Here is a 22759-nt window from a genome sequence, read left to right as displayed (position 1 = left end):
AAGAGTCATAATGATTAACTTTCGTCTTCGACTCTCTATTTAAAACACGTCAAACAAAATGTTGAATTCTGTGAATAACAGCATAATAAACAATTCCATTGTTAGTTGGACATTTTTATTATTTCATATTCAAATAAAATGACCCCATTTTAAGCGTAAATAATTATTGATGCTCCATCATTTAAAATGTTTATGGTGGTGGAATTTGAGGACAGTAGAGCGCGACAAATGTTGTTATATAAATATAAAAGCTAGCTAACTAGCTATACAAATAAACGTCAAATTGTTGGTCGGGTCGTTTGTCAGTATTTAATTTAGATTAAACTCCAGTCATATCCAAAATTAAATAAGCACGATTGTTGTGTATAATTGTGGGAAAGCATGCTATGCCAATCTAGTATTTATACATCTAGCTCCAGAGTTGCGTCGCTTTGGGATTCAGGAAAGGGAATGCGGCTTTGTTTTCCTTCTGCTGACTGACAGCCAACGTCAGCTAGCTACGCTAGTTAGCTAACAAAATTGTTCATTAAACTTTCGTTGATATTAAAAGTGCACGAGGGCAACTGGAAATGGAGAGAGACTCAGGTAACTAAGCAAACTCAATTTCATATAGACCTTCTCAGCAAGTAAGTTAGTAAATGTAACCAGTTATCTAGCTAGACAAGGCAGGTAAACTTTCCTAATGCTAAAAAGCTACCCAGCCAACGTTAGCTAGCCAACGGTAGCTATCTAACTTTTAGCTGAAACTGAGCCAATTGTCGTTGTTATTGAAAGAAAATGTCCCTTACTCTTTGAGTTTTATGACATTAAATAGGAACAGTAACTTGGTTGCTGAAGATATGTTTTGATAGATGTAATTATTGAGGTGTGGCTGTTGTAGTTTTTTCAAATGTACCTGTCTGTTGCAATGACTGTATGGCTACACCACTTCCTGTGCATTCACAGCCAAATAGTTTAGTGAGTTCAACAGTATGATATCAATACAGTGTATTGCATTCAAGTACTGCTCTTTAAACCCCACATTTTACTCTCACTTTATGAACTTTAACCCCCAGCCTCTTCCTCAAAACACTTTTTTTTTTACTGTATTTCTCTCTGACAGTGTTCCACAATGACCGTCTGGGAGCACCACGTAACCCACTACTGGACCAGCTCCCCAGCTACCAGTCTCTGCTGTACCGCAGAAAGCCCTCCGCCTCGGGCAGTAACAAGCGCCGTGGAAGCTCACGGACCAGGCTGGGCTCCTCCAGCAGTGGGAAATGGGGACAGACCACATTGGCCAGACAGCATGAGGAGAAACACAGGACTCAGACCCTACAGAGACCAGTCAGGGAACTGCCCAAACCTATGGCGGAGAAACGCAGAGACAAGTCAGATCGCTAATATGTCTTCATGCAGTGTTATACTGGTGTAAAATGTTGTATTGTAATGATAATATGAAAAGGGTTGCACTGTGTAATAACATTTGTATACTATGTAACTGTATAAGTTACAGGACAACAGAGATTTGTATGTTTTTCACTGAGTCTTACTGTGTTGGAAGTCATTGCCTTCACTCACTGTAGGGGTCAGCAGTGCATAGTTATTGCTCTGCAGGCAGTGTTTCATTTTCTCGTATCAATTTGAGACATTACAGGATTAGTGAAGGAATGCTCTCTGAATCTCTCCTAGATATATGGCAATTCTCAAGCCGTAGGCCAATACCAGAGCACACCATTCACTGCAAATAGGCTACAATTTCATGAGCATAACGATTGGGGCTAGAGATGGTTATGTTCATGGTGGACACTATATTGAGTGTCTTTGTTGAAGCTCTCTTGGTGGATTCTGTTGTGATGTTAGTATTCTTGAAAAATGATTAGTATGTAAACATTGACTGACGTATTGATTGCTTAATATATTGACTGATTGATCATCTGACAGGGACCAGCGTTTGGAGCAGGCCAAGGATCTGAGCAGTTGGAGCCAGTGGAGACAGAGCACCAGACGGACCCTGAGGAGGCTGAAGGAGGATGGGTTTGAGATGCTCAGCAACCTGGAGCTCTGGAGGGGAGACATCCATGTCATTGAGGGTAAGAGAGTGGATGCTAGTGACAAAACAACCTGTTACTCCAATTGACTTCTATTGACATGATTTATGTCAAAGGCTTAGTTACACGATCAAAGCTCAAAATTGGAATTGTGAGGGACAAAGGTAGAGTGTCCACAGAGATGATGTAATATCGCTGATGAAAATTGGGCAATTAAAAGTTATTTTGCTCACTTGTGTATCTTCTGTTGGAAGCATTGAAAGATATGAGTGCGTTGATGTTGATCTCTTTAAGATCCGGGATGGTATCTAAATCACTCATCCTTTCCCTTCTCTGTGTCCCATCACAGGGATGTTTGGCACGGGGATCCTGTCCTACTTCTCCTTCCTGCGTTTCCTGGTGCTGCTCAACTTCATCATGTTCCTGCTCATGTTCGGCTTTGTCATGCTGCCCATCATCACCGCCCCCCATGCCTCAGGGAACTCCACCTTCAACCACGTAGATGGTAACACAGGCCTTTACGTGTTATAGAGTAAAGTAGACCATATTATTCATGTAACCGTCAAGACAAAGGAAACACACAGACCCTTTAAACCGCCTATGCTCCTTTGAGACTAGTCTTTCAAAGTAGCGAAAAATAATAAGCATTTTATACAAGACTCTAAGCATGATGGGATGTTAATTACTGAATTAACTCAGGAACCACACCTGTGTGGAAGCACCTGCTTTCAATAGACTTTGCATCCCTCATTTGCTGAAGTGTTTCCTTTATTTTGGCAGTTACATGTACATCATAGGAGGTTGGTGGCACTTTAATTGGGGAGGACGGGCTCGTGGCAATGGCTTGAGCAGAATGTGTGTAATGGTATCAAATACATAAAACACATGGTTTCCATGTGTTTGGTGCCATTCCATTCGCTCAGTTCCAGCTATTATTGTGAGCCTTCCTCCCCTCAGCAGCCTCCACTGCTGTACATTAATTCTATAGTATTTATGTAAACTGTAGGTCAGTAAGAGATTAACACCACATTCAACCATGTTGTCATGAAGGTTCAGTTAGAGAGGAGAGATATGGGGCATGTAGCTGTTCTGTAACTGTTCTGCGACATCAAGAGCATCAGCCATCTTTACATTAGATTATGAAGGTTGTATTGTTAATCTCATCTATGATATATATATATATTTTAAATTCATTGTTAATGGACTTCTAGAAAGATGCCTTACCAATATTATATTGTTGCTTCTGTTGTGAACCACAGGCTTCGAGTGCAGTAACTACCCCAGCACCTCTCGCCGTGGCCTGGTGGTTTTCCACCAGCACATCACAGACCTCCTCTCAGGGGCGGTACGGACTACCCTCCTCATATACCACGCCCTCTTATTCATTTAATTCAGTCACTCATTGTACGCCTGCATAGCACTGTAGATGATGTTTTAGGACTGAGAATGACTCCCTTGTTTGTTTCACATTTTAAAGGGCTTTCTGGAGCAGACCTACCTCTTCTATGGTTACTACAAAGTAGAGACCATTCACTTCCCTAAGTTCACCTACAACCTGCCTCTGGCCTACCTGCTGGTCACCATAGCCTACCTCTTCCTCAGTCTCATATGGATAGTCAAAAGGTAAAAAGTGCCCTATCTTACTGTATTCCAACTTGTCAATTATACACGTCTTTTGGATAAACCGCTCCTCAAAAGGCATATCTTCTCAAACATGCACATGCTGTCCAATTGATTTTCATGGTCCTGCAAGTCATATACTGTTATAGAAATACTTCAGTTTTTTAGCAATTTCCAAATCTGCATTTCTCGTCGTTCCCCAAAGGTCTGCGACTGGCTTCAAGCGTAAACTGGTGCAGGACGAGGATCGCTTCCAGAGCTTCTGCAACAAGATCTTTGCCGGCTGGGACTTCTGTATCGTCAACGACAGCGCAGCCAGGCTCAAGAGGAGCAGTCTTCTTTATGAACTGAAGGTGAGGTGTCAGTAGTCAGTCGATAGTATAGGTTGACTCAAAACAACAGGGAGAAATGTGATTCAACACTATTGACAAAGTGAATTGAAGTCCTCAGTTCACACATTCCAGTTACAGCCATACAATGTAAAAGAACTGTATTGGTTCACTTCTGTTTACCACTCGCTTTTCAACAACTCCTTTCAGAAGGAGCTGTGTTTATTTGTTTATGAATATATACAGTATAAGTGCTTATAACTGCATATAATGGAGATCCTATATTAATTCCTCTGTCCTTTCTATGTCAACAGACTGATCTGGAAGAGGAGCGCATCAAGCAGAAGATAGCAGACAGGACACGGAAGGAGAAGTGTAGGATCTACGTGATCCGACTGATCCTGAATCTGTTTGTGATCGCTGTACTGGCTGCCTGTTTCTACTCCATCTACATAGCCACCAACTTCTCCCAGAAAGCACAGATGACCAAGGTAACTAGGCAAGTCGGTTAAGAACATATTCTTATTTACAATGACGGCCTACCCTGGCCAAACCTGGACGACGCTGGGCCAATTGTGCGCCGCCCTATGGGACTCCCAGTCACGGCCAGATGTGATACAGCCTGGATTCGAACCAGGGTCTGTAGTGACGCCTCTAGCACTGAGATGCAGTGCCTTAAGACTGCTACACCACCCGGGAGCCCCATTTAGTGGAGGGTTATTTTAAAATCACATTGCGATTAACCTTTAAACAGCCACGTTAGTTCAGTTTAATTTGATGTGTACTATGGAGGCTTAAAGCTGAATTGCAGCAGCACATACAAGAAAACAAATGTAAATCAATGATCAACATGAAGGGAGTTGAAGCGTGAATGGAGGAGGAGCATCTTGGTCACAGCCAGGGAGGAAAGTTGGTCAGAGACAGGTCTGGAGTCTCCTCAGCACACCCTGCTGTCCCTGATGTCCTCAACCTCTCCTTATGGAGTCTGTAGGTTGCTGGTCAATAGACATATGCTTATTTTAGATCTGATACATATGTCGGCACACGGGTGGTCTGAGTAAAAACGGAAATATATCATTTTATTATAATAGTTTTCCCCCGGGGGAAAAAAAAAGATATTAATCGCCATTGAAATGACTAAAACCAAATCTAAACTGTAGAATTGATAATGGACCTACATTTATTGTGTCTTCACTCTTTCCAGCATCCTAAAAGTCATCCAAAGAAAAACTAGACAGTCAGGGAGCATTGACGAGACTGAATGCAGCCCACGGGGGAAATTAGTTTGACACCCCTGGTTTAGCACAATTTTTTAATGTTTTATTTAACTGCGCAAGTCAGTTAAGAGCAATTCTTATTTACAATGACGGCCTAACCCAGACCACGCTGAGCCAATTTTGCGCCGTCCTATGGCACTCCCAATCACGGCCGGTTGTGATACAGCCTGGATCGAGCTGGGGTCTGTAGTGACGCCTTGTAGCACTGAGATGCAGTGCCATAGACCACTGGCCACTCGGGAGCACAATGGTTGTGTTTTTTTTATTTTTACGTTTATCGATCTTACAAACATCAACACAGACCGACACTGACACATTCAACAATTTCAAAGGTTGAGGGATAAGCACAATGGCTGTTCTATTGAAATGCTCTCTTCCTCAGTACTGTATACCTAATGGCATGTGCCTTTTCTGTTTTACTTCAAACACGCGTTGTCATAACAGGTGAACTTCATCCTGGACCTGATCTATGAGTATCTGCCTTCCATCGTCATCACCCTGGCCAACTTCATCACCCCCCTCATCTTCTCCATCATCATCCAGTTTGAAGACTACTCCCCCGCCTTTGAGATCCGCTTCACTCTCATGAGGTAAACAACAGGGCTGGGGTTGTTTTATTTCTATTCAGTCATTACATTTTTCAGTTTACTTCCTCAATTGATATGAAATTTACCCCAACCCTGGCAACCAAGCACTTTCTTCTGTGAAAATCAATGAATGATGCTCTTGATGTTTCACACCTATTCTAGTTTGCATACTGATGTAGCACCCTGGTATTGAATAGATTTTTGCATTTTAACACCAACATTTCTTTGTAATGTCATAATCTTTCCACAGGTGTGTGTTCATGCGCCTGACCAGTATCTGTGTGCTTCTCGTCTCCCTCTGGGGTCAGATCACCTCTTGCCAGGAAGGCAACTGTGTCTGCGGGTACAACCACATCCTCTACCCGGTGAGTGGAGGTCAAAGGTTACCGTAGATATACAATATCAAATCAAATCAAATTGTATTTGTCACATACACATGGTTAGCAGATGTTAGTGCGAGTGTAGCGAAATGCTTGTGCTTCTAGTTCCGACAATGCAGTAATAACCAATAAGTAATCTAGCTAACGGTTGAGTCAGTCAGGTTTGACGGTTGAGCCAGTCAGGTTTCTTTATTTGTACTATTTTCTACATTGTAGAATAATAGTCAAGACATCAAAACTATGAAATAACACATCTGGAATTATGTAGTAACCAAAAAAGTGTTTAACAAATCAAAATACATTTTAGATTATTCAAAGTAGCCACCCTTTGCCTTGATGACAGCTTTGCACACTCTTGGCATTATCTCTATCAGCTTCACCTGGAATGCTTTTCCAACAGTCTTAAAGGAGTTCCCACATATGCTGAGCACTTGTTGGCTGCTTTCCTTCACTCTGCGGTCCAACTCATCCCAAATCATCTCAATTGGGTTGAGGTCGGGTGATTGTGGAGGCCAGGTCATCTGATGCAGCACTCCATCACTCTCCTTGGTCAAATAGCCCTTACACAGCCTGGAGGTGTCTGTTACTTGAACTCTGTGAAACATTTATTTGGGCTGCATGAACTTATCCTCTGCAGCAGAGGTAACTCTGGGTCTTCTTTTCCTGTGGCAGTCCTCATGCGAGTCAGTTTCATCATAGCGCTTGATGGTTTTTGCGACTGTATTTGAAGAAACTCTCAACGTTCTTGAAATGTTCTGTATTGACTGGCCTTCATGTCTTAAAGTAATGATGCACTGTAATTTCTCTTTGCTTATTTGAGCTGTTCTTGCCATAATATGGACTTGGTCTTTTATCAAATAGGGCTATCTTCTGTATACCACCCCTTCCTTGTCTCAACACAACTGATTGGCTCAAATGCATTAAGAAGGAAAGAAATTCCACAAATGAACTTTTAACAAGGCACACCTGTTAATTGAAATGCATTCCAGGTGACTACCTCATGAAGCTGGAGGTAGTCACCTGGAATGCAAAAATCTATTCATCCAGCTGGTTGAGAGAATGCCAAGAGTGTGCAAAGCTGTCATCGAGGCAAAGGGTGACTACTTTGAAGAAACTCAAATCTAAAATATATTTAGTCTTGTTTAACACTTTTTTTGGTTACTACATGATTCCATATGTGTTATTTCATAGTTTTGATGTCTTCACTATTATTCTACAATTTAGTAAAAATAAAGAACATCCCTGGAATGAGTAGGTGTGTCCAAACTTTTGACTGGTACTGTACATATTGACATTGGACGTTACTGTGATCTCATATAATTCTACCTCTGCCTATAGTGTTGGGAGTCTCGCGTGGGCCAGGAGATGTACAAACTCATGATCTTTGATTTCATCATCATCGGTGCCGTCACTGTCTTTGTGGAGTTCCCTAGGAAGTAAGTCATCTTTTCTCTTCTCTCCTCTTCTCTCATCTCCTCTTCTGACGGTTCTCTCCCTCTCCCCCTTCCCCCCAGACTCATAGTGGACTACTGTGACTGCGGCCTGGCCAAGTGGTGGGGCCAGCAGGAGTTTTCCATCCCCCAGAACGTCCTGGAGATTGTGTATGGCCAGACCATCTGCTGGATCGGGACATTCTACTGCCCCCTGCTGCCCGCCATCTGCACCATCAAGTACTTCATCATCTTCTACATCAAAAAGGTAACATACCATATAAATATTAGACCGTATCAATGTACTGTGATAGGTGGGCCGGTGGCCATAATTGTAGTTCTATGTAATACAGCACAGTAAAAGAATCAGGAAGGTACAGAAACTAAACAGGAAGCAGCCGTGCTCAGGTCTGTTCAACCCTGATCCGACCAATCGGATTCCACGCTTCAAGATTGCTTCGATCACGTGGACTGGGATGTTCCGCATAGCGTCAAACAACAACATTGATGAATACACTGATTCAGTGAGTGAATTTATTAGCAAGTGCATCGGTGATGTTGTACCCACAGCGTCTATTGAAACATTCCCCAACCAGAAACCGTGTATTCAAATCAAATCAAATGTATTTATATAGCCCTTCGTACATCAGCTGATATCTCAAAGTGCTGTACAGAAACCCAGCCTAAAACCCCAAACAGCAAGCAATGCAGGTGTAGAAGCATGGTATTGATGGCAGCATTCGTGCAAAACTGAAAGCGTGAACCACTACTTTTAATCAGGGCAAGGTGACCGGAAACATGACCGATTACAAACAGTGTAGCTATTCCCTCCACAAGGCAATCAAACAAGCTAAGCGTCAGTAGAGACAAAGTAGAATGGCAATTCAACAGCTCAGACACGAGAGGTATGTGGCAGGGTCTACAGTCAATCACGGACTACAAACGAAAACCAGCACCGTCGCTGACCACAATGTCTTAATCCCAGACAAACTAAATAACTTCTTTGCTCGCTTTGAGGACAATACAGTGCCACTGACACGGCCCGCTACCAAAACCTGAGGGCTCTCCTTCACTGCAGCCAACGTGAGTAATTCATTTAAACAGGTTAACCCTCGCAAGGCTGTAGGCCCAGACGGCATCCCCAGCCGCGTCCTCAGAGCATGCGCAGACCAGCTGGCTGGTGTGTTTACGGACATATTCAATCAGTCCTTATCCCAGTCTGCTGTTCCCACATGCTTCAAGAGGGCCAACATTGTTCCTGTTCCCAAGAAAGCTAAGGTAACTGAGCTAAATGACTACCGGCCAGTAGCACTAACTTCCGTCATCCTGAAGTGCTTTGAGAGACTAGTCAAGGACCATATCACCTCCACCCTACCCGACACCCTAGACCCACTCCAATTTGCTTACTGCCCCAATACGTCCACAGACGACACAATCGCAATAACACTGCACACTGCCCTAACCCATCTGGACAAGAGGAATACCTATGTGAGAATGCTGTTCATCGACTACAGCTCAGCATTTAACACAATAGTACCCTCCAAACTCGTCATCAAGCTCGAGACCCTGGGTCTTGAACCTGCCTTGTGCAACTGGGTCCTGGACTTCCTGACGGGCCACCCCCAGGTGGTGAGGGTAGGTAACAAGAGATCCACCCTGCTGATCCTCAACACTGGGGCCCCACAAGGGTGAGTGCTCAGCCCTCTCCTGTAATTACTGTTCACCCATGACTGCGTGGCCATGCACGCCTCCAACTCAATCATCAAGTTTGCGGACAACACAACAGTGGTAGGCTTGATTACCAACAACAACGAGACAGCCTACAGGGAGGAGGTGAGGGCCCTCGGAGTGTGGTGTCAGGAAAATAACCTCACACTCAATGTCAACAAAACAAAGGAGATGATCGTGGACTTCAGGAAACAGCAGAGGGAGCAGCCCCCTACCCACATCGACGGACAGTGGAGAGGGTGGAAAATTATAAGTTCCTCGGCGTACACATCACGGACAAACTGAAATGGTCCACCCACACAGACAGTGTGGTGAAGAAGGCGCAGCGCAGCGCCTCTTCAACCTCAGGAGGCTGAAGAAATTTGGCTTGTCACCAAAAACCCTCTCAAACTTTTACAGATGCACAATCGAGAGCATCCTGTCGGGCTGTATCACCGCCTGGTATGGCAACTGCTCCACCCACAATCTTAAGGCTCTCCAGAGGGTAGTGAGGTCTGCACAACGCATCACCGGGGGAAATCTACCTGCCCTCCAGGACACCTACACCACCCAATGTCACAGGAAGGCCAAAAGAATAATCAAGGACAACAACCACCCGAGCCACTGCCTGTTCACCCCACTATCATCCAGAAGGCGAGGTCAGTACAGGTGCATCAAAGGGTGGACCAAGAGACTGAAAAACAGCTTCTATCTCAAGGCCATCAGACTGTTAAACAGCCACCACTAACATTGAGTGGCTGCTGCCAACATACTGACTCAACTCCAGCCACTTTAATAATAGAAACATTTATGTAATAAATGTATCACTAGCCACTTTAAACAATGCCACTTAATATAATGTTCACATACCCTACATTACTCATCTCATATGTATATAGTGTACTCTATACCATCTACTGCATCTTTCCTATGCTGTTCGGCCATCACTCATTCATATATTTGTATGTACCATTTCTTATTCATTCCTTTACACTTGTGTGTATAAGGTAGTTGTTGTGAAATTGTTAGGTTAGATCACTTGTTAGATATTACTGCATGGTCGGAACTAGAAGCACAAGCATTTCGCTACACTCCCATTAACATCTGCTAACCATGTGTATGTGACAAATATAATTAGATTTGATATGAATGACTGTTTGTGTTTTTGGTTGTAGCATATGGTTTTAGCTGGGTCTAAACCTCGGGTTACATACTCTAGGTAACTGATTGAGTTGAGCGATACTGTACCTCATAGGTAATAGTGTAGGTCAGGATATTTCCTTATCCTAATTCCTTCACCCAATTGATAGAGAAAAGGAATATCCCATACCTGTGTGCATTATGTTGACTGAAATGACTGAAAGGGAATTCTCACCCACAAATATGTTGATGAATGTATGTATTGTCTACCCTGCAGGTGACCCTGGTGAATAACTGCCGCCCGGCCACCCGTCCGTTCCGAGCCTCCAGCTCCAACTTCTTCTTCCTGGCTGTGCTGCTGATTGGCCTTGCACTGGCCTGTGTACCTGTCACCATTGGCATCGCACAGTGAGTACATGGCAGCAGTTAGCCTACCATGCATGCGTTTTTATTTCCATAGATAACCATCAATATGGCTAGTTGCACTGAAACTCACCGTGCACCAATCTCATACCCTTTTCACACTGCTGAGCCTAACTGAGCCAAGCTTAGCTGTACTGCTGAAACTGGGCTGGATAGGAAATATTTGAGTCAGCACAGTACAGTTTGGCTTGGCACCACAGTGTGAAAATAGTATCAATCTGCTCCTAGATCAGTTGTTGGGAACATGAACTTACCCTCCCGTTTCTCCCTTATCAGGATCAGCTGTTCCCAGGCCTGTGGTCCCTTCGTTAACTACACCACATCCTGGGAGGTGCTCCCCCGGACGGTGTCCCATCTGCCTGCAGGGGCACGCACGTTCCTCCTGGCCATCTCCTCTGAGGCATTCGCCGTCTCCCTCTTTGTCATCACATGGTACAGGTTCCGGCCAATGATATCACTCCTGTCTACGGTTCATTATTATTTGATATCCAGGCCGATAGACTGTGGTTTCAGCCAATCAATCAAATATATATATTTATAAAACCCTCTTTTCATCAACACGTCACAAGGGGCTATCAAAAATCTGCTTTGATAACTGTTGTGTCTCTTTCCTCCCTCAGCCTGGCCATGTTTTATGTCATTGCTCTAGCTGGAGCGCACAAGCGAGTGATCAACCAACTGAGGGAACAGCTAGTCATGGTGAGTAGCTACAGTAACCAGTCTACATGGCTGCACACTCTATACTGTACAGTAGCTTCATAGGACTTAGCTGTAGGGACAGTATTATTTTCCTGACCAGAAAAAAATCTAGCTCCTAGTTATCTGGCATAACATTGTGAAAGGGTTAATTATAGGTTATTATTAGTACCCTCCCACGGTTAAACCTCCTCTTCTCCCTGTTCGGCCAGGATGGGCGAGACAAGCGTTTCCTGATCCAGAAGCTGTGTCAGGCCCAGAGGACCTGTGCTATTATATCCACAGGTGCTGGTTCTCAGTCCCACTCCTCAGACAGAGTCAGTCCCAGCTACCGCTCCAACTCTGGGGTCTTCCTGGTCCAGCCACCCCCGGACTCTGCTACTCATGTCTGAATTGCTAGGATTAGGCCCTTGAGTTTTACCTGACCAAAAAACTCAGGGCTCTTGATATTACTTGTAACTGGCTGTCTAAACACTATTACTTGCAGACACTATAGGGGCTGGCTTCCCAGAAATATATAGTCTAGACCTGGACTAAAATCTATGTTCAATGGAGAATCTCCATTAAAATAGCTTTTTAGTCCAGGGACCAGGCTTGATCTGTGTCCAGGAAACCAGCCCTACCACTGGCAGACACTAGATTTGAGGAACACTATGCAACTAGGGGATTAGCTTTGCCTATCTTTGGTTTTGATCCAACGCATTTTGAGATCTGTGAATGTTCAAACGTTTAACAAGCACAGTTTTACAATATTGGACCAATAGTTTGAACTCAAGGCTGGCAAAATAGCTATTTACTGCCTTTTTGTGGGGAATATATTGTCCTGTTTGTTGTTTACTATATGTAGCCTACCATAAACATGACTATATGTGATGTGATGATGATAATTCTGCTGACTACGACCTTTTTTCCTTCCAAGAAGGACTCTATTTATGACAAGAACCACTATAAAACTTTGAATTGCCCTTCTGCGTAAAGTAATTTAAAAAAAATCAAAGCTGATCCCATATTGTTCCACTTGAACGCCTATAAACACTAAACATTCTTCTTGCACTTTAAATGTGGCCTTTCTTGTTTATCTTTTAAAGGTATACTGTATTGATTTGTGTAAACTTATATTCTTTAATCTCTTGTTTACTATTTCCATTAACTCCCTCTAAGTATTACATTTTAATAACCATGACAAGCTACATGTGATTTAATATTTCAAAATGTATTTGAGATCTATTGTCCCAACTTCCGCTACATACCAAACTGAACTAATACTTTTTTACTGTACTCTGTCTCCACTGCCTGTGTTCCATAAAGGGGAAGTGTTGTTTTATCCATTGCAAACCATTGTTTATGAGTGAACTGTTACATTTGAATCAACTAGTAAGATGTAATTTTGGCTAAAGTTTTATAATTCCAAAATCTGTGTGTTATTCATTGTTATAAACTGGATGGTTCAAGCCCTGAATGCTGATTGGCTGACAGCCGTGGTATATCAGACTGTATACCATGGGTTTGACAAAACATGTGTTTTTACTGCTCTAATTACTTTGGTAAACAGTTTATAATAGCAATAAGGTACCTCAGTGGTTTGTGGTATATGGCCAACTCCGCTTTGCGTGGTGCTTAAGAACAGCCCTTAGCCGTGGTATATTGGCCATATACCACACACCCTCGGGCCTTATTGCATATTGAATTGTGGCTGGAAAAGGAAAATAAATCATGCAAGTATTTAAAACGTGTGTTATTTCTTGTCATACTTTGTGTGAATATAACTTGTTTAATTTGTTCAGTAGGGAAACCCAAAAGACAAGATTCTGTTCATATTTGAATAGGCACCCAACATTTTCAAAAGTACATACTTAATCTTTGTCACCTCCGCACCAGCAGGTGTCGACGCCTCCAGAATATGTAGCTACTGCGCCTTCAACAGCTGGAACCGGAGGCAGCGTGCACTGTCAATTCGGTTGTCCAGAAAAATCTTCTGGCGAAAACTCGGAATAACGGAACCGGTAGACATGGCAGTGTTCTGGATATTATTTGGAATAATCTGCTGCCAGTTTATTACAGTGTCAGCTGATGACATTGTGGTGGCCTGCGGAGGGTTCGTGAAATCCGACGTTGAAATCAACTACTCGCTGATCGAGGTGAGTGCAGAGACGGCCTACTACCATAGTAGGCGGAGACACTATTGCTGGGGGTCTTGAGTGGTGAAAAGACAGTTGAGTTTGAATGAAATAACATTACCCCCAAGGTGGCTAGTAAAGTGATCTAGCTAACTCTGAGTAGCCACACTAATCTCACGAGCCATCTCTGATCTATGTTGCTGGTTTCTCGTGCACAACCATGTCGAAATTCGGAACTTGCTAGCTAACATAGTATTGTACTAACTAGCTATCCTTACAAAACACACCAGAAACGCAATAACTTTAAGCTATTTAAAAAGTATCTAAATGTGTTTAACTGATTTTAAGCCCTTTCTACATTTTGAAAACTGAGCGAATGGTAGTTTACGCACTGGCTAGCTAACGTTAGCTAGCATGCTAAAGTTGCCCTGGCAAGTTGCCAGTCCACCTAAACCCCACTGTACTGACGAGGTATTGCACCATACACACACCATTTACAATAATAGGATTACTATTTCGTCAAATAATCTCAGACTGGACCACCCTCACCCTAATGACTGCAAGTCATTCACGTTAGCTAACAAGCTACTTGATTGCAAAAGCCTATAGTACTGTCCAGCATGCATTGCATGAAATCATGCTTTTGCCTTTTTGGTTGTGTTTGTGCATTGCTAAATACACATCGTCTGTCTTGTCTCTCACAGATTAAAGTGTACACCAAACAAGGGTCTTTGAAATATCAGACGGACTGCGCTCCCATCAATGGATACTTTATGATTCCCCTCTATGACAAGGTAATGAATGTATCGATCCGAGTAGGCAGGCGGCCTCATTGTAATGTCATATTAAATGAAACAAACGTCGTATCCATACGTTTGATACGTTTCATTTATTCCATTCGAGACATTACAATGAGCCCGTCCTATAGCTTCTCCCACCAGCCTCCTGTGGTATTGATACATATGAAAATGCAGTAGTAGTAGTATGGCATTGGTTTGTCTAAACCTCAGACTGTTTTCCTGGTTACTTCATAGATATCAGTCTGAAAGAAGTCGCTGTAAAAAAGACGCAGTAGTCTCTACAAGACAGAATGTTGAATACAATTCTATTTAATCGTACTTTACCAGTTGTCCGTGCTATTGGTCCTGTTGGCGGTATCAGGTGGAGATGGGGTAGCCACAGGAAAGGGCTGTTTACCCCACTTTTTGCGGCAGCGGTTCTGTTGCTTATATTTCCCACCTCCTGACGCATTTCACGTGATGCACAATATCAAACGATAGCCGAATGTAGCTTAATGTTGTCGACCAAAGCACAGTTACCTCGCAATCAGCTGAAAGTGCTTGTGATATTTGCCAGCTGATTGCGTGGGACAAAGTTCAGTCTGCTTCGGTTAAACTCTGCATTGTTGACATATTGTGCAGCGTCGCATGTGAATTGAGTCAGCATTGAAAATACAAACTGACATACAGCCCAGCGTACTGAAAGTCAGGTTGATAACACTACTCTGTGGATATTTTGTCTCAGATGACCTACTTTTATAGGGACAAAATCAGTGGACAACAGGCAAAGTACGTTCAAATTAAGTTTATTCAACAGTTTGACTTGTGATGGGACTGTTAGAGCCTACATTGTAGGCCACTCTCGGGTTCATAGTGGCAGTTCTGCTAATATTTGACTCTGTTATTCACAGGGAGACTTTGTGTTGAAGATTGAGCCTCCTCTTGGGTGGAGCTTTGGTAAGGAGAATTTACATTTAACATTTAAGTCCTTTAGCAGACGCTCTTATCCAGAGCGACTTACAAATTGGTGCATTCACCTTATGACATCCAGTGGAACAGCCACTTTACAATAGTGCATCTACATATTTTAAGGGGGGTGAGAAGGATTACTTTATCCTATCCTAGGTATTCCTTAAAGAGGTGGGGTTTCAGGTGTCTCCGGAAGGTGGTGATTGACTCCGCTGTCCTGGCGTCGTGAGGGAGTTTGTTCCACCATTGGGGAGCCAGAGCAGCGAACAGTTTTGACTGGGCTGAGCGGGAACTGTACTTCCTCAGTGGTAGGGAGGCGAGCAGGCCAGAGGTGGATGAACGCAGTGCCCTTATTTGGGTGTAGGGCCTGATCAGAGCCTGGAGGTACTGAGGTGCCGTTCCCCTCACAGCTCCGTAGGCAAGCACCATGGTCTTGTAGCGGATGCGAGCTTCAACTGGAAGCCAGTGGAGAGAGCGGAGGAGCGGGGTGACGTGAGAGAACTTGGGAAGGTTGAACACCAGACGGGCTGCGGCGTTCTGGATGAGTTGTAGGGGTTTAATGGCACAGGCAGGGAGCCCAGCCAACAGCGAGTTGCAGTAATCCAGACGGGAGATGACAAGTGCCTGGATTAGGACCTGTGCCGCTTCCTGTGTGAGGCAGGGTCGTACTCTGCGGATGTTGTAGAGCATGAACCTACAGGAACGGGCCACCGCCTTGATGTTAGTTGAGAACGACAGGGTGTTGTCCAGGATCACGCCAAGGTTCTTAGCGCTCTGGGAGGAGGACACAATGGAATTGTCAACCGTGATGGCGAGATCATGGAACGGGCAGTCCTTCCCGGGAGGAAGAGCAGCTCCGTCTTGCCGAAGTTCAGCTTGAGGTGGTGATCCGTCATCCACACTGATATGCCTGCCAGACATGCAGAGATGCGATTCGCCACCTGGTCATCAGAAGGGGGAAAGGAGAAGATTAATTGTGTGTCGTCTGCATAGCAATGATAGGAGAGACCATGTGAGGTTATGACAGAGCCAAGTGACTTGGTGTATAGCGAGAATAGGAGAGGGCCTAGAACAGAGCCCTGGGGGACACCAGTGGTGAGAGCGCATGGTGAGGAGACAGATTCTCGCCACGCCACCTGGTAGGAGCGACCTGTCAGGTAGGACGCAATCCAAGCGTGGGCCACGCCGGAGATGCCCAACTCGGAGAGGGTGGAGAGGAGTATCTGATGGTTCACAGTATCGAAGGCAGCCGATAGGTCTAGAAGGATGAGAGCAGAGGAGAGAGAGTTAGCTTTAGCGGTGCGGAGCGCCTCCGTGATACAGAGAAGAGCAGTCTCAGTTGAATGACTAGTCTTGAAACCTGACTGATTTGGATCAAGAAGGTCATTCTGAGAGAGATAGCGGGAGAGCTGACCAAGGACGGCACGTTCAAGAGTTTTGGAGAGAAAAGAAAGAAGGGATACTGGTCTGTAGTTGTTGACATCGGAGGGATCGAGTGTAAGTTTTTTCAGAAGGGGTGCAACTCTCGCTCTCTTGAAGACGGAAGGGACGTAGCCAGCGGTCAGGGATAAGTTGATGAGCGAGGTGAGGTAAGGGAGAAGGTCTCCGGAAATGGTCTGGAGAAGAGAGGAGGGGATAGGGTCAAGCGGGCAGGTTGTTGGGCGGCCGGCCGTCACAAGACGCGAGATTTCATCTGGAGAGAGAGGGGAGAAAGAGGTCAGAGCACAGGGTAGGGCACTGTGAGCAGAACCAGCAGTGTCGTTTGACTTAGCAAACGAGGATCGGATGTCGTCGACCTTCTTTTCAAAATGGTTGACGAAGTCATCTGCAGAGAGGGAGGAGGGGGGGAGGGGGGGAGGAGGATTCAGGAGGGAGGAGAAGGTGGCAAAGAGCTTCCTAGGGTTAGAGGCAGATGCTTGGAATTTAGAGTGGTAGAAAGTGGCTTTAGCAGCAGAGACAGAGGAGGAAAATGTAGAGAGGAGGGAGTGAAAGGATGCCAGGTCCGCAGGGAGGCGAGTTTTCCTCCATTTCCGCTCGGCTGCCCGGAGCCCTGTTCTGTGAGCTCGCAATGAGTCGTCAAGCCACGGAGCGGGAGGGGAGGACCGAGCCGGCCTGGAAGATAGGGGACATAGAGAGTCAAAGGATGCAGAAAGGGAAGAGAGGAGGGTTGAGGAGGCAGAATCAGGAGATAGGTTGGAGAAGGTTTGAGCAGAGGGAAGAGATGATAGGATGGAAGAGGAGAGAGTAGCGGGGGAGAGAGAGCGAAGGTTGGGACGGCGCGATACCATCCGAGTAGGGGCAGTGTGGGAAGTGTTGGATGAGAGCGAGAGGGAAAAGGATACAAGGTAGTGGTCGGAGACTTGGAGGGGAGTTGCAATGAGGTTAGTGGAAAAACAGCATCTAGTAAAGATGAGGTCGAGCGTATTGCCTGCCTTGTGAGTAGGGGGAAGGTGAGAGGGTGAGGTCAAAAGAGGAGAGGAGTGGAAAGAAGGAGGCAGAGAGGAATGAGTCAAAGGTAGACGTGGGGAGGTTAAAGTTGCCCAGAACTGTGAGAGGTGAGCCATCCTCAGGAAAGGAGCTTATCAAGGCATCAAGCTCATTGATGAACTCTCCGAGGGGACCTGGAGGGCGATAAATGATAAGGATGTTAAGCTTGAAAGGGCTGGTAACTGTGACAGCATGAAATTCAAAGGAGGCGATAGACAGATGGGTAAGGGGAGAAAGAGAGAATGACCACTTGGGAGAGATAAGGATCCCGATGCCACCACCCCGCTGACCAGAAGCTCTCGGGGTGTGCGAGAACACGTGGGCGGACGAAGAGAGAGCAGTAGGAGTAGCAGTGTTATCTGTGGTGATCCATGTTTCTGTCAGTGCCAAGAAGTCGAGGGACTGGAGGGAGGCATAGGCTGAGATTAACTCTGCCTTGTTGGCTGCAGATCGGCAGTTCCAGAGGCTACCGGAGACCTGGAACTCCACGTGGGTCGTGCGCGCTGGGATCACCAGATTAGGGTGGCAGCGGCCACGCGGTGTGGAGCGTTTGTATGGTCTGTGCAGAGAGGAGAGAACAGGGATAGACAGACACATAGTTGACAGGCTACAGAAGAGGCTACGCTAATGCAAGGAGATTGGAATGACAAGTGGACTACACGTCTCAAATGTTCAGAAAGTTAAGCTTACGTAGCAAGAATCTTATTGACTAAAATGATTAAAATGATACAGTACTGCTGAAGTAGGCTAGCTGGCAGTGGCTGCGTTGTTGACTTTGTAGGCTAGCTGGCAGTGGCTGCGTTGTTGACACTACACTAATCAAGTTGTTCCGTTGAGTGTAATAGTTTCTACAGTGCTGCTATTCGGGGCTAGCTGGCTAGCTAGCAGTGTTGATTACGTTACGTTGCGTTAAAAGAACGACAACAATTATCTTTGATACACAGACGGCTATGTAGCTAGCTATGTAGCTAGCTACGATCAAACAAATCAAACCGTTGTGCTGTAATGAAATGAAATGAAAAATGTGATACTACCTGTGGAGCGAAGCGGAATGCGACCGGGTTGTTGAGTGCGGAAGTTCTATTCAGTAGACGTTGGCTAGCTGTTGGCTAGCTAGCAGTGTCTCCTACGTTAAGGACGACAAATAGCTGGCTAGCTAACCTCAGTAAATTAAGATAATCACTCTAAGACTACACGCTCTAAACTACACAATTATCTTGGATACGAAGACAGCAAAGACAACTATGTAGCTAGCTAACACTACACTAATCAAGTCGTTCAGTTGAGTGTAATAGTTTTTACAGTGCTGCTATTCGGTAGACGGTGGACGTATGCTAGCTGGCTAGCTGCTGGGCAGATAGCAGTGTAGACTACGTTAGGACGACGAAATACAAGTTGCAATAGAAGGGCTGACTGTTTCACTATGTTGTCCTCTTTCTTTTCCTTTTTCTTCAATTTCATGTGTATTTGTAGCTCTTGTGTATAGCTGGCGGTGCTGTAACATAACACTCTGTCTGTGTTTTTGCAGAGCCCACCAGTGTGGACCTCTATGTGGACGGGGTCAATGATATCTGCACCAAGGAGCAGGACATCAACTTTGTCTTCACTGGCTTCTCTGTCTCTGGAACGGTGAGAGGAGCTCTTCAATAAGCCTTGGCCTAACCCTTGTGGGGATGGTGCTCTCTGGAATAGTTAGTCATTTAGCAGATGCTCTTATCCAGAGCAAATTACTGGAGCAATAAGTGAAGTGTCTTGCTCAAGGGCACATCAACATGTTTGTTTTTATCTAGTCAGCCCGGGGATTCGAACCAGCGACCTTTCTGTTACTGGCACAACACGCTTAACCGCTAGACTACGTTCCACCCCAAACCCCATCACTATTTACTGACTAAAGAGAATGGCACAGAGATCTGCCTCTTTTTAAAATGGTTGTTTAGTGTTAGTACTTACCGGATATACAGTATGTGCATTTCTGAAATAATTGTGTACTTTGTTGTGGCGTTAATGTGTTGTGTATGTCCCAGGTGCTAAGTAAAGGCCAACTCCTGGGCCCAGCTGGGGTGGAGATCAGCCTGACCAGGGAGGGAACAGGAGTAAAGTTGCAGAATGTGCTCACTCAGCCTGGAGGAAAGTAAGGGACCGCTCCTCAAACTCTTAACAGCGTTGCTTTAAACTACAAGGCAATATAACTACCCCTTACAACACAAACAAACACACTGGCTTTTCTTTCAGTAGTGGCAACTCAAGCCATTCATATCAATGCTAATGCTTTTGTACACATCCGCTGTTGTTTTGTATCAGGACAATATACGTGGGGGTGGTACAAGCGCTAGGCTTCTAACACAGACTGTTTTGGGTCATTTCACAGGTACACCTTCTCCAAAGTACTTCCTGGAAGTTATGACATCATTGCTTCTCATCCGTCCTGGACCTTGGAGCAGGTGAGTTTCTTTCTGCAGGGCTCATGATCTCAAGCCATCTCAAAGTGCAGCTGTCGGTGTTATTGGCACAGTTTTAGGTGGATGCAATTGGAACTCAACAATCCTATTGCACAAGTAATATAAGCAAGCAGAGTAAGAACATAAGTGATTACAGGTAGTGTGAACTATGCAAAAAGAATTGAGCAAAAACGCCCAAATGCTTCACAATCATTTTGTGTTGTCTTTCCACAGAGCACTACGTCAGTGCGTGTGTCCAGTGCCAATGCAGCGGCTGCAGAACATCTGGTGGTGGGAGGGTACGATGTCTCTGGGGAGGTCCGGAGTGATGGGGAACCCATGAAAAATGTCACCTTCCTCCTCTACTCTGCCACAGTGAAGGAGGTCAAATATATTTGTATTGAATTGAATGGCAAATTGAAAGAGCGGTGGTGTCCAGTCCGCTGTGTTTCTATTACATATTGTTATGCACTACAGTGATATTTTATCCTTAATGTTGGCTGTCTATGAAGCTGGACATTTTATACATGAATATTTATATTATGATATTGTAACCCAGACGGATACATACAGTTTTTTTACCCAAAACGTGAATTTCAAGTTTCGGATATATGTAATGCTTATCTTACATCCAGGCTGTATCACCACCAGCCGTGAATGTTAGTCCCATAGGGAAGCGCACAATTAGCCCAGCGTCGTCCGGTTTTGGCCGGTGTAGGCCGTCATTGTAACTAAGAATTTGTTCTTAGCTGACTTGCCTAGTTAAATAAAAATAAATACAATTCCCTCTAATATGTGTATTTCTTGTGTTTCCCAGGGCATCAGTGGCTGTGACACAGCCCCAGTGGATGGAGCCGAGTCTGGAGATTACTCCCTGGTCTATCTGTGTAGCGCCCTGTCCCGGGAGGACGGCATCTTCTCGTTCCCCTCACTGGCCAGCGGAGATTACACTGTGGTAAGATGGCCGCCACAACACACTCGTGTGGTTCACACTGCACGTATCCCATGGCAAATTAGCCCTGGGCTAAGAAAATGCCTTTTGAAGACTACGTATTCAGCACATATCCCTCCCAGTTAATGTGTGTTGCTGAAATAGCACAGTTGGTGTTCTTATGTTGTCATTAATGTGTAAAATCTATCTGGGATCTGGAAGGCTCTGTCTGGTTACTTTGTCTGGTTTCTTGTCCTTTGACTATGTTGGACTAATTTGTGTTTCAGATTCCCTTCTACAGGGGAGAGAGGATCACATTTGATGTGGCGCCTTCCAGAATGGACTTCAGGGTGGAGCACAACAGCTTGAAACTGGAGGTAAGTTTACAGTGCTCCAGCTTCCTGCTTGGCTGCTACTTATGGGTTAAAATCGTACAGCATTGGCCTTTGTGTCATGTGATTAACAGTGGTTATAATACTGTACATGATCCTGGAGGTGTCGCGTGTTATGTTTTGTGTTTCTCTCTCTCTGTAGCCCATCTTCCGTGTCATGGGTTTCTCTGTGACCGGCAGGGTTCTCAACAGCCTGGAGGGGGACGGGGTACCTGACGCCACGGTAACCCTCAACAACCAGATCAAAGGTAACCATAGTGACATCCACCACCCCATTTCTCTTCTATTATCTGTGTTCAAATTCGGAGGAGAAATATCAGAGATGACATTGTTTGGTTAAAGTGGAGACATGCGATGTTCATTTGCGTTGGGATCGTCCTTCTGCCGAACCCTTTCTTTCTCTCTCCCTTTTCCTCCCTCTCTCTTTCTTCCCCTCTAACAGTTCTGACCAAAGAGGACGGCTCCTACCGCCTGGAGAATATGACCACCGGTACCTACACCCTCCGCACGCACAAGGACCTCATGTTTTTTGAGCCAATCACGGTGAAGATAGCTCCCAACACGCCTCAACTCCCTGACATCATCACTGCTGGGTGAGTTTCGACTTTCAATGTGTCCTATTGATGCCTCCATCTATAATCATAACATCTGACATAACAGCTATGGAGTTGTTCTGTTGAAGCATTATAAATTATAAATGTCATTCTCATCCCCCTCTCCAGGTTCAGCGTGTGTGGTCAGATCGCTATCACCCGTCTGCCAGAGGGCCTGAAGCAGCAGGGGCGTTACAAGGTGACCCTCACTCCCCGGGGACAGGACAACACCGCCACCCGCACCACCGACTCAGACCAGCAGGGGGCCTTCTGCTTCCATGCCAAACCTGGAGACTACAGTGTTACCGTACGTTACAGAAATACAGCTTGTTCTGACTATGAGATTAATTGGTGGCTTTTGAATTTTGGTGGCTTTTGAATTTTGGTGGCTTTGGTTGTATTGAGCGAAGTTGCCCTTATGCCCATATCTAGAT

General features: G+C 45.0%; 2 protein-coding genes across 2 annotated transcripts in view; both read left to right on the top strand.

The window, feature by feature from the left end:
- The first annotated feature begins 426 nt into the window (after positions 1-426).
- On the top strand, positions 427-13637 carry LOC124015877 (transmembrane channel-like protein 7). The gene is made up of 17 exons (XM_046331356.1): positions 427-585; positions 1103-1370; positions 1924-2072; positions 2380-2535; positions 3290-3375; positions 3508-3653; positions 3856-4003; positions 4294-4470; positions 5701-5846; positions 6094-6208; positions 7562-7659; positions 7738-7921; positions 10778-10908; positions 11200-11355; positions 11544-11622; positions 11832-13349; positions 13501-13637. Exons 1-16 carry the CDS (start codon positions 570-572, stop codon positions 12009-12011), a joined length of 2235 nt encoding a protein of 744 aa, XP_046187312.1. The 5' UTR covers positions 427-569; the 3' UTR covers positions 12012-13349; positions 13501-13637.
- Positions 13511-22759, top strand: part of LOC124015876 (nodal modulator 1-like) — a 28565-nt gene continuing 19316 nt past the window's right edge. The window contains exons 1-12 of the mRNA XM_046331355.1: positions 13511-13757; positions 14441-14530; positions 15427-15472; positions 19500-19600; positions 19996-20102; positions 20340-20412; positions 20644-20793; positions 21227-21364; positions 21628-21717; positions 21875-21980; positions 22175-22325; positions 22455-22632. Coding sequence (XP_046187311.1) covers positions 13629-13757; positions 14441-14530; positions 15427-15472; positions 19500-19600; positions 19996-20102; positions 20340-20412; positions 20644-20793; positions 21227-21364; positions 21628-21717; positions 21875-21980; positions 22175-22325; positions 22455-22632 — 1359 coding nt within the window. The 5' untranslated portion in view covers positions 13511-13628. The remainder of the gene's footprint in view (positions 13758-14440; positions 14531-15426; positions 15473-19499; positions 19601-19995; positions 20103-20339; positions 20413-20643; positions 20794-21226; positions 21365-21627; positions 21718-21874; positions 21981-22174; positions 22326-22454; positions 22633-22759) is intronic.

The sequence above is a fragment of the Oncorhynchus gorbuscha genome, linkage group LG26, assembly GCF_021184085.1.
Source record: "Oncorhynchus gorbuscha isolate QuinsamMale2020 ecotype Even-year linkage group LG26, OgorEven_v1.0, whole genome shotgun sequence".
NCBI classification, from domain to species: Eukaryota; Metazoa; Chordata; class Actinopteri; order Salmoniformes; family Salmonidae; genus Oncorhynchus; species Oncorhynchus gorbuscha.
Note: the sequence above shows the minus strand (reverse complement) of the source record. Positions and strands in the feature narration are given on the sequence as shown.

Excerpts from the sequence above, each read along its gene's own strand:
- LOC124015877 (XM_046331356.1), top strand. Across the intron at positions 4,004-4,293 it reads GTCTTCTTTATGAACTGAAG|ACTGATCTGGAAGAGGAGCG; the intron begins GTGAGGTGTCAG and ends CTATGTCAACAG. Across the intron at positions 6,209-7,561 it reads ACAACCACATCCTCTACCCG|TGTTGGGAGTCTCGCGTGGG; the intron begins GTGAGTGGAGGT and ends CTCTGCCTATAG.